At 41.2% G+C, this 13,661-nt stretch overlaps 1 protein-coding gene across 1 annotated transcript in view; it reads right to left on the bottom strand.

Annotated features, from left to right (window-relative positions):
- ANKFN1 (ankyrin repeat and fibronectin type III domain containing 1) overlaps positions 1-13,661 on the bottom strand; it is a 602,151-nt gene that overhangs the window by 485,431 nt on the left and 103,059 nt on the right. Inside the window, exon 3 of the mRNA XM_073606641.1 lies at positions 4,371-4,581. Coding sequence (XP_073462742.1) covers positions 4,371-4,581 — 211 coding nt within the window. The remainder of the gene's footprint in view (positions 1-4,370; positions 4,582-13,661) is intronic.

The following is a 13,661-nucleotide window of genomic DNA, read 5'->3' as shown; positions in this document are numbered from 1 at the left end:
AGTACCATCTGGTCAGGATCTTGTAGTTGAGTTCTTGTATCTTTGTGCAGATAGATGATTTTAAGGAGAATCTGATAATCGTTTGAATTTGGGCGATAGTAAACTTGCATTGTAGGTCAGTTTCCCTTTTCTGTATGAACGTCAGGTCATGTTGTTCAAGTGGGGAATTGACTAATTCATAAGTTTTAGATAATACCCGGGGTAGCGTTCCCTCATCTGCACAATAATTTTCAAAGGTTGTCAGGTCGCGGTTAAACTGTGCCGGGTTAGGGATCGAGTGTAGAAAGTGGTGTATTTGAATTGCTTTCCAGAATGACAGTTGGAATTGTCCCCTAACATCAGTCAGATCTTGAATAGAGGGCCAATGATTTGCAACCAAGAAATGTGATGCTCAATCCCTGTTGGATGACGTAAGTGTCTCGTATTCCGACCGTTCTAAACCGGGTGGGGGGGAAAGTAGGATTCCCCAATATTGGGTAAAGAGGGGAGTCTCTAGAGGAGAGGGAGTTAGCGAATAATGTGGATGCGGTTATTCTAAGGGTCGTGCCTATTACCGGGTGCGACTTCAATGCTGGCGGTAACTGGTCAAAGCACCAAACCGCTCCCTTCAGTGGGACTACGGATTGGGCCTGTTCCAATTGTATCCAAAGCTTGTTTTGGCCATGCCGGTTCCAGTCTATAGTTCTATCCAGGTGAACTGCCCGGTAGTAGTTTCGTAGATCTGGGAGGGCTAGTACTCCAAAATGTTTGGGTAATGTTAAATAGCACCTGCGCAACCTAGGTTTGGAGTTCGCCCAGACGAATCTAACAAAAAGAGAATGCACTTGTTTAAGGAATTCGGGTGGAAACCTGACTGGCAGTGCCTGGAATAAGTACAAAAATTTCAGGAGTATGGACATTTTGAGAAGGTTACACCTACCGAACCAAGAGTGCAGTCATTTGCTCCACTCCCCCAGAAGTAAGCGGGTCTTAGTCAACAGTGGTGGGAAGTTAAGTCCGAAGGCGTGTTTTAGGTCATTTGGAATCTGGGTTCCCAGGTAATTGAGGGAGGTATCTGACCATTTAAATCAAAACTGTGATTTTAGGGAACTTAATCTATTCGGTGTGATGTTAATCCCCATCGCTTCCCGGTCGCATTTTCTGATGGAAAACTCTCATCGGTTTATTGCAGGCTGAAATTACGATCGTGTGTACGCGGCATAAGACCTGGTGTTTTTAGCCTTGATTCTTTGCAGAATTAAATGCTTAATTTAGAATATTTATATAAGATCGCTGTATATTATAAAAGATAAATATTTTAACTTTCAAAACAAAATTAAAGTAAAAGTGGCCAAAAATCTGTTACACTTTCCTTTTACTGTTGTCAGAGCAGCCAATGTCCCCCAGAGGATCCGCCTAAGACAGTCACCTAGAGAACGTTTTACGCAAGTAACATTTGGGAAGATACATTTTTTGCTCTCTGATATCTAAAAAACATATTCAGTACAAATGCCTGAGGGCCAGTTCACACCACATGCAGTCCAATGCATTTTTTTCTGAATCAAAAACGCATGGAAAGTAGGTTATATGGTTTCCAATGGCATAGATCATACCAGTGCAGTCAGTTCCAGGGCTTTCCAGTTCCATAAAAAAGTAGAACATGCTTATTTTTTCCTGCACTGGACTGTACTGGAACGCAGTAAAACACATCAAAAATTCACCATGATGGACTTGAACGCAGTTCAACAGTGAGAAAAAAACAGTGAAAAAGAAAAATGCACCTGGTATGCATTTGGAAATGCATGAAAAACGCTTAACAAAGCACCGGAACGGGCCAAAAACATGTTAAAAACGTGCATGCAGAAATGCATCCGGAACAGATATGTAGTGCGTTGTTGTGGTGTGAACCAGCACTGAATCTATGCAATATAAGAGGTTCATTATAGTTGATTATTTGATTGCTCCTGAAACTTTATTTTAGGTTATATTTATTTGGTGGATTCTGGTATCAGCTGCCTGACACTAGTGAAAGCAAAATTCAAGCATATTTTAATAAAACGTTCACTTGTTACATCTCCAGTACAAGCTCATTGTTTGTTTAACCCCTTCCGGACTGCCCCATGCATATATAATGTGGCAGGGCAGCCCTTCAGCGAGAACCACATACCTGTACGTGATTTTTTTTCTTCGGAACGGGGGGGGGGGGTCGACATGCACGCAGCCGGCGACCCGCTCCCACTGCCATTGGACACAGCGGGAGCCAATCAGTGGGTCTGGCGGACCCGCTAATCGTTCCAGGCAGACAGAACGGTGCTCTCCCTATGTAAACAAGGCAGGTCGGGGGGGGAGATGCAGATCCTGTGTTTCTGCTAAGTCGGAATATGGATCTCTGTCTTCCCCCAGTCAAAGCACATCTCCCACAGTTAACAAGCACTCCCAGGGAACACATTTAACCCTTTGATCGCCCCTGATGTTAACACCTTCTCTGCCAGTATAATTAGTACAGTGACAGTGCACATTTTTTAGCACTGATCACTGTATTGGTGTCACTGGTCCCCAAAAAGTGTCATGTTGTGTCAGATTTGTCTGCCGCAATGTCACAGTCCCGTTAAAAATTGCTGATCGCCACTATTACTAGTAAAAATTCCATAAAAATATTCCATAGTTTGTAGACGGTATAACTTTTGCACAAACCAATCAATATACACTTGTTGGGATTTTGTTTTACCATAAATATGTAGCAGAAACATATTGGCCTAAACTGATAAAGAAATTAGATTTTTACATTTTTTTTTTTTATTGGATATGTTTTATAGCAGAAAGTAAAAAATATTGTTTTGTTTTTTTTCAAAATTATCAGTCACTCTGTTTATAGCGCAAAAAAGAACAGCAGAGGTGATCAAATACCAGCAAAAGAAAGCTCTATTTGTGGGGGAAAAAAAGCACATCAATTTTATTTGAGTACAACGTCGCACATCCGGGCAATTCCGTATCGCAAAAAATGGCCTGGTCATGAAGCGGGGTAAACCTTCCGGAGCTGAAGAGGTTAAGGTGTTCATTTGTGTTATCATTGTCTACAGTGTGATTTCAATAAACGATCAGAAATATATTTGTTTAAAATAATTACAAATTAAACAGGATGCATTCTTGCAAACAAACAAAAATGTATAAAAGGAAAGAATGACCTATAATGCTTTACTGCCAACAAATCAATGATGAGGCACACTCACTGACTTAATCTAATGCCCTGTACACACGATAGGATATCGAACATATATTCGATGGGAGCTTGTTGTCGGAAATTCCGATCGTGTGTAGGCTCCATCGGACATTTTCCGTCTGAATTTCCGACAGGTAAAATTTGAGATCCGGATCTCAGATTTTCCGACAACAAGATCCGTTGTCGGAAATTCCGATCGTGTGTACAATTCCGACGCACAAAATTCCACGCATGCTCGGAATCAAGCAGAAGAGCCGCACTGGCTATTGAACTACATTTTTCTTGGCTCATCGTACGTGTTGTATGTCACTGCATTCTTGACGTTCGGAATTTCCGACAACATTTGTGTGAGCGCGTGTATGCAAGACAAGTTTGAGCCAACAACCGTCAGAAAAAAATCCAAGGTTTTGTTGTCGGAAATCCTAGCGTGTGTAAAGGGCATTACAGTGTACAAAACTGGGCTCAGAATGACCGTTATTTGCAGTTCTATAAAAACTACCTTGTTATGACCTAGCTAGATGTCCTAATGTCTAATGCAGGGCCAACACAAAATTGTAAACTTACTTAAAATAGTTGACTTTTTTGTAAAAAATGTTTTTACACTTACTGAGCACATGCAGCCAAAGAAAATTTTGACTTTTATAAGTTTTATCTTCCCAAAGAAAAATCTCCCATTCTTCACAATCGCACCTTATTCATGTCATCAATTTTCGGCTGCACCTGTATTTGTGAGCAACTATTTTAAAGCATGAAAAACACGAAGGGCAAAATTAGAACCAGAATATCTGATGAGCAACTTGAGAATTCATTGAGAATTGCTACTACATCCATCCAACCAGATATTGATGCATTAGTTTACCAAACACAATGTCAAATATCGTACTAGTTTTATGTTGCCCTCTTTTACTTTTATAACAAACCAAAAAAAATACATAATAATAATTTTAAATTTAGTTTTTTTTTACTCAGATAGGTACATTATATATATCAGTGATTATTAACTTGTGAGCTCCCTGACTTTTTCTGCTCATCAGCTCTCCGTATTGTATTTTATGTGTGGCCCAAGACAGTTCCTCTTCTTCCAATGTGGCCCAGGGAGGTCAAAAGGTTGTACACCCCTTCTCTATAATGCTAAATAGTTATACCCATCAGTGTTTTTTAGTTTACTTACAGTGGGGGCTTTCCTTGGCTCCAGTCTTCAACAGTATTCGAGCAATGGGTACATTGTTTGTCATGATAGCAATATCCAAAGGGGTCAATCCTTCGCAGTTGGGAGTATTGAGGTCCAGTTCCTCAGCTGTATACTGGTAGAGAAGGATCTGGACGGCCTCAAGGTCCTGCTGCTCCACTGCCTCAAATATGGCTTCATTGCACTGGAAGTTCTGTTAGGAAAAAATATATATATATTATCTAAGGCAAATTACTTTGCTAAAGAGAATGCACATAAAAAGATTCCTTTAAATCCCAACTCTGGACAAAACATTGATTTACTCTTGTCAGCTGTGTAAAGTTTTTATTGACATCTGTGTACACTTTTGGGAATGTTCTCCTTGCTTTTGCTGTGATTACTGGGGCTGAAGACAGAAAAATATATCTCCGATTGGGACACAGGCAGCAATTAAAACCTGGAAAAGGTATCCAAACCTAACATTGCCTGGAGTTGGGCTTTAACATTCCTTGATAAGTCTATACTGTGTGTATTAAATTAAACTTGTAACAAATCAGAATAATTTGATGTGAGCAAATTATGAAAAAAGTAGCGGTTAACATCAGATAAAAATCACATGTCAAAATAATTAGGGCACCCAGAGTTATACGGAAATCTGATAGGAATAAAGGACTCGCTGCTCCAGGTGAGTTGAGTGTGCCTGATGGAACCTCCAATCGAGTGCTAGCCCCGGCCTGCCTCTGTGGGTATATACAAAGTAAAGAGAAGATGGCTGCACATTGGGTGGTTCCAAATGCCATTTATTTAGTCACCATGGTGACACCAGGGGACACCAATATACAATCTTGTAGATGCATTTCACACAATACAAATGTGCTTAATCATTAGTAATTTATGTAATGATAAAGCACATTTGTACTATGTGACATATATTGTACGAGATTGTGTGTTGGTGTCACCATGGTGACTAAATAAATGGCATTTGGGACCACCCGATGTGCAGTCATCTTCTCTTTACTTTATACGCAAATCTGAACCTTTCCTGTAAAAGTCCAACCTGGCCATGCTCCATGTCATATTCCAAATCTCCTTATTATTCATTTATTGCAATAGTGATATCAATATAGAACACCTACACTATGGTCCAGGGAACCCGAAGTGTGCAATTCCAGTGAACAACAACAGGTGTCTCCCAGCAGTCAGCAGGTCCCAGGGATTAGTCTCCACCTAATTCTGGCCTATAGGGAAGTATTTAGTTCCTCCTCCTCAGGAGTCTCACAGTGCCTCTGTGGTGTTCTTGTGTGCGTGTTTATGCTGTATCTGCTGCTCTTTAAAGGAGAAGTATGACGTATTATCATTATAAAGCTGATTTCATTTGTGTCTTTTATATCCGCCTGGGGCTCAGCTTTATTCATATACATACATATATATATATATATATATATATATATATATATATATACACAGTATATATATATATATATATAATCTTGGCTTGTTATCTGTATAAAAGACACCTGTCCACAGAAGCAATCACATTCCAATATCTCCACCATGGCCAAGACCAAGGAGCTGTCCAAGGATGTCAGGGGCAAAATTGTAGACCTACACAGGGCTGGAATGAGCTACAAGACCATCGTCAAGCAGCTTGGTGAGATGGTGACAACAGTTGTTGCAATTATTCACAAATGGAAGAAACACAAATAACTGTAAAATCTCCCTCCATGCAAGATCTCACCTCGTGGAGTTTCAATGATCAAGAGAACGGTGAGGAATCATTCCAGTACTTACACAGGAGAATCTTGTCAATAATCCGAAGACAGCTGGGACCATAGTCACCAAGAAAACAATTGGTAACACACTACCTCATGAAGGACTGAAATCCTGTAGTGCCCGCAAGGTCCCCAAGGGCTCAAGAAAGCACATATACAGGCGTGTCTGAAATTTACTAATGAACATCTGAATGATTCAGAGAAGAACTGGGTGAAAGTGTTGTGGTCAGATGAGACCAAAATTGAGCTCTTTGCCATCAACTCAACTCGCTGTGTTTGGAGGAGGAGGAATGCTGCCTATGATACCAAGAACACCATCCCAACCATCAAACATGGATCTGGAAACATTATGCTTTGGGGGTGTTATTCTGCTAAGGGGACAGGACAAATTCACTGCATCAAAGGGACGACAGACGGGGCCATGTGCAGTCAAATCTTGGGGAGAACCTCCTTCCCTCAGCCAGGGCACTGAAAATGGGTCATGGATGGGTATTCCAGCATGACAAGGACCCAAAACACACGGCCAAGGCAACAAAGGAGTGGTTCAAGAAGAAGCCAATTAAGGTCCTGGAGTGGCCAAGCCAGTCTCCAGATCTTAATCCCATAGAAAATATGTGAAAGGAGCTCAAGGTTAGAGTTACCAAACATCAGCCTCGAAACCTTAATGACTTGGAGGATCAGAAAAGAGGAGTGGGACAAAATCGCTCCTGAGATGTGTGCAAACCTGGTGGCCAACTACAAGAAATATCTGACCTCTGATTGCCAACAAGGGTTTCTCCACCAAGTACTAAGTCATGTTTTGTGAAGGGTTCAAATACATATTTCACTCATTAAAATGCAAATCAATTTATAACTTTTTTTGAAAAGCGTTTTTTTTTGGATATTTTTGTTGTTATTCTGTCTAAACCTAACATTAAAGACTGATCATTTCCTTGTCAGTGGGCAAACGTACAAAATCAGCAGGGGATCAAATACTTTTTTACTTCACTGTGATTATACTGTATATATAGTATCTCATAAAAGTGAGTACACCCCTCACATTTTTGTAAATATTATATATTTTCATGTGACAACACTGAAGAAATTACACTTTGCTACAATGTAAAGAAGTGAGTGTACAGCTTGAATAACAGTGTAAATTTGCTGTCCCCTCAAAATAACTCAACACACAGCCATTAATGTCTAAACCGCTGGCAACAAACAATTAGCCATTTTCTCTCCCCAATGTCATGTGACTTGTTAGTGTTACAAGGTCTCAGGTGTGAATGGGGAACAGGTGTGTTAAATTTGGTGTTATCGCTCTCACTCTGTCATACTGGTCACTGGAAGTTCAACATGGCACCTCATGGCAAAGAACTCTCTGAGGATCTGAAAAAAAAGAATTGTTGCTCTACATAAAGATGGCCTGGGGTTTAAGAAGATTGCCAAGACCATGAAACTGAGCTGCAGCATGGTGGCCAAGACCATACAGCGGTTTACCAGGACAGGTTCTACTCAGAACAGGCCTCACCATGGTCGACCAAAGGAGTTGAGTGCATGTGTTCAGTGTCATATACAGAGGTTGTCTTTGGGAAATGGACATATGAGTGCTGCCAGCATTGCTGCAGAGGTTGAAGGGGTGGGGGGTCAGCCTGTCAGTGCTCAGACCATATGCCGCACATCGCATCAAATTGGTCTGCATGGCTATCATCCCAGAAGGAAGCCTCTTCTAAAGATGATGCACAAGAAAGCCTGCAAACAGTTTGCTGAAGACAAGCACACTAAGGACCAAGATAAACTTATTTGGTTCAGATGGTGTTAAGCGTGTGTGGTGACAACCAGTAAGGAGTACAAAGAGAAGTGTGTCTTGCCTACAGTCAAGCATGGTGCTAGGAGTGTCATGGTCTGGGGCTGCATGAGTGCTGCCGAAACTGGGAAGCTACAGTTCATTGATGGAACCATGAATGCCAACATGTACTGTGACATACTGAAGCAGAGCATGATGCCCTCCCTTTGGAGACTGGGCCGCAGGGCAGTATTCCAACATTATAACGACCCCAAGCACACCTTCAAGACGACCACTGCCTTGCTAAAGAAGCTGAGGGTAAAGGTGATGGACTGGCCAAGCATGTCTCCAGATCTAAACTCTATTGAGCATCTGTGGGGCATCCTCAAATCAGAAGGTGGAGTGCAAGGTCTCTAACATCCACCAGCTCCGTGATATCATCATGGAGGAGTGGAAGAGGACTCCAGTGGCAACCTGGAGAAGCTCTGGTGAATTCCATGCTCAAGAGGGTTAAGGCAGTGCTGGAAAATAATGGTGGCCACACAAAATATTGATACTTTGGGCCCAATTTGGACATTTTCACTTAGGGGTGTACTCACTTTTGTTGCCAGGGGGTTAGACTGTGTGTTGAATTATTTTGAGGGGACAGCGAATTTACACTGTTATACAAGCTCTACACTCACTACTTTACATTTTAGCAAAGTGTCATTTATTCAGTGTTGTCACATGAAAAGATATAATAAACTATTTTCAAAAATGTCAGGGGTGTACTCTATCTATCTATCTATCTATCTATCTATCTATCTATCTATCTATCTATCTATCTATCTATCTATCTATCTATCTTTTTACTAACTCAAAACCTTTATCAACACCGCAGAATGAGTGAATACCATCTTTGTGTAAACTAGTTAAGTGTATTCCTTGCAAGCAGGGGTACCCCAGCAAGTTTCAGGGTCAGCAGCGATAAAACCTATCAAGTGTCAGGGCCAGATATGATAACCCCCCCAGCAATAACCCCCAGCAAGTGTCAGGGTTTTTTAATAACCAACCAGCACAATAATAACCTGCAAAAGAATAATAATACAAAGCAGCAATAACAGATCCCAGCAATAAAAACCCCCAGCAGAAAAAAAACAGCAACAATAATAGACTTCCAGCAGCAATAATAACCCCCAGCAGCAAGAATACTCCCCACTGTTCCCAGTAATAATAACCCCTAACAGCAATAATAGCAATAATAGCATTATAACATATTTAGCTTTCTAAATCTAGCTTTTCTTACATGATTTTACTGCAATAAATTATATTATCAAGATAAGATACATGTACTTTACATCTGATACTGACAATAAACACCAGTAGCTGGAATGTAAGTGATTGTATCCTATTCTCTATGTTTTTTATGGAAGACTTTGCTTCTTCAGTTTAAACATTTGGATTCCTTTTCTGTGTAGATCAAGAAAAAGGATAATTTCTCTGAAGTGTCTATGAGTACTTGAAATTCATAGTTTACAAACATTCCATGCTCTACACCTCACTTACACTCAGAAAGGTATCGAATTGTATTTTTTTTTTTGTATTGTAACCGTACGGTCTCCCTTTTTTATATTGTATATATTTTATATTAAGCTATGCATAAACTGTTGGTGCTATAGAAATCATGTATAATAATAATAATAATAATAAAAAAATAATAATAATATAAAAGCATTAATGCACTTTTCCATATCATTTGTAGACAGATAAGGCTCTATGGACCCAGATTTGGACTGTGGGAACAAACAGTGTATTTCAGGCCACAGAGGAGGGGAACAAGAAGAGGCCATTCTCAATTGCACACCGCCCTTTATATGGATTAACTGCTCATTTCTGTCTGTCAGACAGGAAAAGCACTTTTACTCCCCTACGCTCCAACTGCTCCTTGGCATCCTTATATCGACTGCAGGGCTATGGGCCGTGTTTTGGTCTTAATAATGTTGGAGGACCTTAACCTCTTGGCTCTGAGCGCACCTAAAAATGTGGCCTCTCGGCAGGTGGGCCTTGGTGCAGAGTGGGCGCATATTTGCATGCAATAGCGCAAACAGAGCTGTGCTGAGAGCGCACGCCCTGCACCCTCTCGGCATAGTTGCCGGGAGCTAACGGAAAGCTCCTATTCACTGTAAGGGATCGGGAGCTTTCCGATCATGTGACAGTCAATCACATGATTATGTGACCATAAGTCCTACCCCACCTCCCAACATTCTAAACCCCTTAAAGGGCCAGCAGGCGCCAGCTCCAAGGGGTTAAACAACTGGGGTGTAGGGGAGGAAAAGCCACAAGGATTGGTTTAGAAGCACAGAGGAGCCCGAAGTAGTGTAGAATCAGTTAAGGAAAACTGTTGTATCCGGTCTGCCTAGACACAACTGAGTAGTTAACCCTTGGCACAGACCCACTGCAAGGGAGAACGATTTCCAAAGTTCAGCTTTAAGAAAATCACAGACTGGAAATTAGGATAGCCTCCACGTTAACCCGCAGAACCACCCCAAAGTAACAAGGAGATCCAAGTCAGGGGAGAGAGCAGACAGGATACACAAGCAGCCTTTCTCAAACTTTTTAACATGGGGGAGACCTTGAAATAACTTTCTGGTCTCAGGGAACCCCCTGCTAATAATTACTATATCTACACCTCAGGGTACATTAGCATGATGGTCATTGGCAAGAATCCCCCCTTTACAGATAGCTTAACAGAGTTTTGTTGTCAGTGATTACCTGTCTGAGGCAGAAATTAATTGCTCAAGAAACCCCTAACAACCTCTGGAGGAACCCTAGTACAAAGAGATATACAGTAAACCAAATACATGATGACACTCGTAAATGGTTTTATTACAAGACAATGAGTATCACTAATATTTTATTCAGCTCTGGACTGGTATTAGTTTTAAATTGGTAAATCTATTTAATTTCACACTGTAAAATAGCTTTGTCCAATTTCCAGCCCATTTTCAGTGGACTTTTCTAGACAGAGTTTAAAGTGATTGTAAAGTCTAGTTTTTCTCTAAAAATAAACTAGTTATACTTACTTGCTCTGTGCAGTTGGTTTGCACAGGGCAGCCTAGATCCTCTTCTGGGGTCCATCTTCGGCTCCCCTGGCCCCTCCCTCCTGTTGAGTGCCCCCACAGCAAGCTGCCTGCTATGAAGGCACCTGAGCCAAGCCACAGCTCCCTGTGTCCATTCAGACACGGAGCCCCAGTTCAGCCCTCTCTCTCTCCTGATTGGCTAACCGACTTTGATTGACAGCAGTGGGAGCTAATGGCGCTGCTGCTATGTCTCAGCCAAACAGGAGGAGAGTCCCGGATGGCCGAGGCACTTGTGGACATCGCTGGAGAGAGATGGGGTTCAGGTAAGTATTAGGGGTGATAATGTGTAAAAATGACTGTGCTACCACAGGGGAGAATAGCTGCTGACACTACAATGTGACAAACTGTGTAAGGTTATATATACAAAAGTGCAGCGCTGAATAAACATGTGTGTTTGTGTGAACCAATGTAAACACACTATTGTGTATCAACAGTGGGTGGGTAACCACTAGTAAATAAAAATAAATATGCCCAATATGAACACAATGTGATGTGTATCGATAATAGTAATTAGATATACAAATAAATTACATAAATTAATGTGCCCAATATAGATACATGTGAGTTAGACATCAACACAATAAATGTGTATAAAATAATAAAGTGCATAAGTGCTAAACAAATGCTGTTGGCCACAAAGAACTGGGCAACAAAAACAGGGTGCAATCATAAACACAAGTCCACCAATGTCCGTGTTGGAGTGAACTCAACACACTATGCACTATGTGACGGAGTAAGAAAACCAGTCTGTGTATTGGAAACAATGGTAGGCAACCGTCTGGAGAAGAAACACCCGGGCTGTGCATTCGTCACCCAAGGGAAGGTTAGGTACTCTTACCAGAATATGTGGACCCACTCAACAGCGGCGGTGAGTCAAATAGGCATGGAATGGGAACAGGTCTTGAACCACGGTCTCCAAAAGTCCGACTTGCACCCACATATCTCTCATCCGTCAGATGGTTGGAAGTGGAATCATATAAAAGTAAAAAGCTTCCAGAAAAATGTATGGATTTATTTAAAAAAACAGCACTGATATCGTGATGATGTGTACAATTAAAATCAATGTCAATGTGATCACAAAGAAAATCCAGATAGACGCAATGTGCAAGGCTGACTAGCAAGGCTGACTTAAACCAACGCATTTCATCCTAAAGGACTTCAACTACTGCAGTTGAAGTCTTTTAGGACGAAACGCATCTGATTACTGCTAGCCAGCTCTGCACATTGCACCTATCTGGATTTACTTTCTGATCACATTGACATTGATTTTAACCGCTTGCCGACTGCCGCATGTAGATATACGTCGACACAATGGCACAGACAGGCAAATGGGCATACAGGTATGTGTCCCTTTAAATTTGCCGCCGTGCCCTCGCGTGCGCGCTGCCGCGATTTCTCTGAGTGTGATCGCGGGTCCCAAAAACTCGATGTCCATGGGGATACCCGCAATTTTTTTTTTTTTATGTAGCTGTATATTTTTTTGCCATTATTGTAATTTACCACTAAAGAATAACACAAAATAAAATCTCCTGCTCTTGATAATTGCAGTGATACCATATATTTTGTATGTTAGTTGTTGTCTGGACCCGTAGTACAGCCCAGAAACAATGGTGCACATTTTGCTTTTTTATCCTACCTAAAACACACTGGACACAAATTTAAAAATGTTTTTATTTTTTTTATTCTACAAAAAATATACTGACCCCGACCTTTGACCCTTACCTTGACCCTACCCTTGGCATTGACCTAGATCTAACCTTGATCTATCCATTTGCTTCTTTTTATTATTATTTTTTTTCTATGCTTTGATTTTTTTTTTTTTCCTCTCCTGCAAGAATACAATGTATTCTCCATTCAGGAGAGGAAATAAACACATGGGCGGTCTGCACAGTGACTGATCACTGTGATAGCCAATCAGAGGCTATCACAGCGATCATGTGACCCGGAACCAGGAGTCCCAGGTCTCAAACGTTAGTACGAGACCCAGGGCTCTTGGTAAGAGCGAAGCACGCTCCCAGCACAAAGAGAGGTACGCATACATTCAGTCCCACAGGAAAAAAGCCTAGTTCAGTGGGGCAGCATATATGCGTGCCATCGTCGGGAAAGGGTTAAGGTCCCATTTTCTGCTTTATGTTTTTGTTATAGTTTGTTATTTAGGGATGTGGTGCTCTGTATACCCACCCATGCCAAGTTTATAATAATTAACAAACAGTGCAAAACAGGCAGCATACCACAATGTAGATCCAGACACTTTACTGAAGTCACATATCAGCACGAGAACAATGCTGGCGTTTCAAGGGCACAACAGTTCTCTTTAGCAAGTTGACAGCAAAGCCGATATGGGTCTTCAGTAAGCTGCTCATCAGGATCTATATTTTGGCATGCTGGTTGTTTTGTACCATTGGATTCACACAACACCACCACTTAGCCATGCACCCACCCCTCAGATGTCTATGAGGTATAACTTTACAAATTTACAATTTTTATTAACCATTCTGGTGACAGTCACTGGTAGTCAAAAAAGCAGGTGTGCAAAAGGGACAGTGATACAGAGTCTGCACAATTGCACATTCTTAAAAGATATTGTACATCTCCTTGCACTTTGCATCCATATAGCACAGCAGGGATAACCGCGTTA

Source organism: Aquarana catesbeiana, linkage group LG12, assembly GCF_042186555.1.
Source record: "Aquarana catesbeiana isolate 2022-GZ linkage group LG12, ASM4218655v1, whole genome shotgun sequence".
NCBI classification, from domain to species: domain Eukaryota; kingdom Metazoa; phylum Chordata; class Amphibia; order Anura; family Ranidae; genus Aquarana; species Aquarana catesbeiana.
This window is presented reverse-complemented; position numbering and strand designations above follow the sequence as displayed.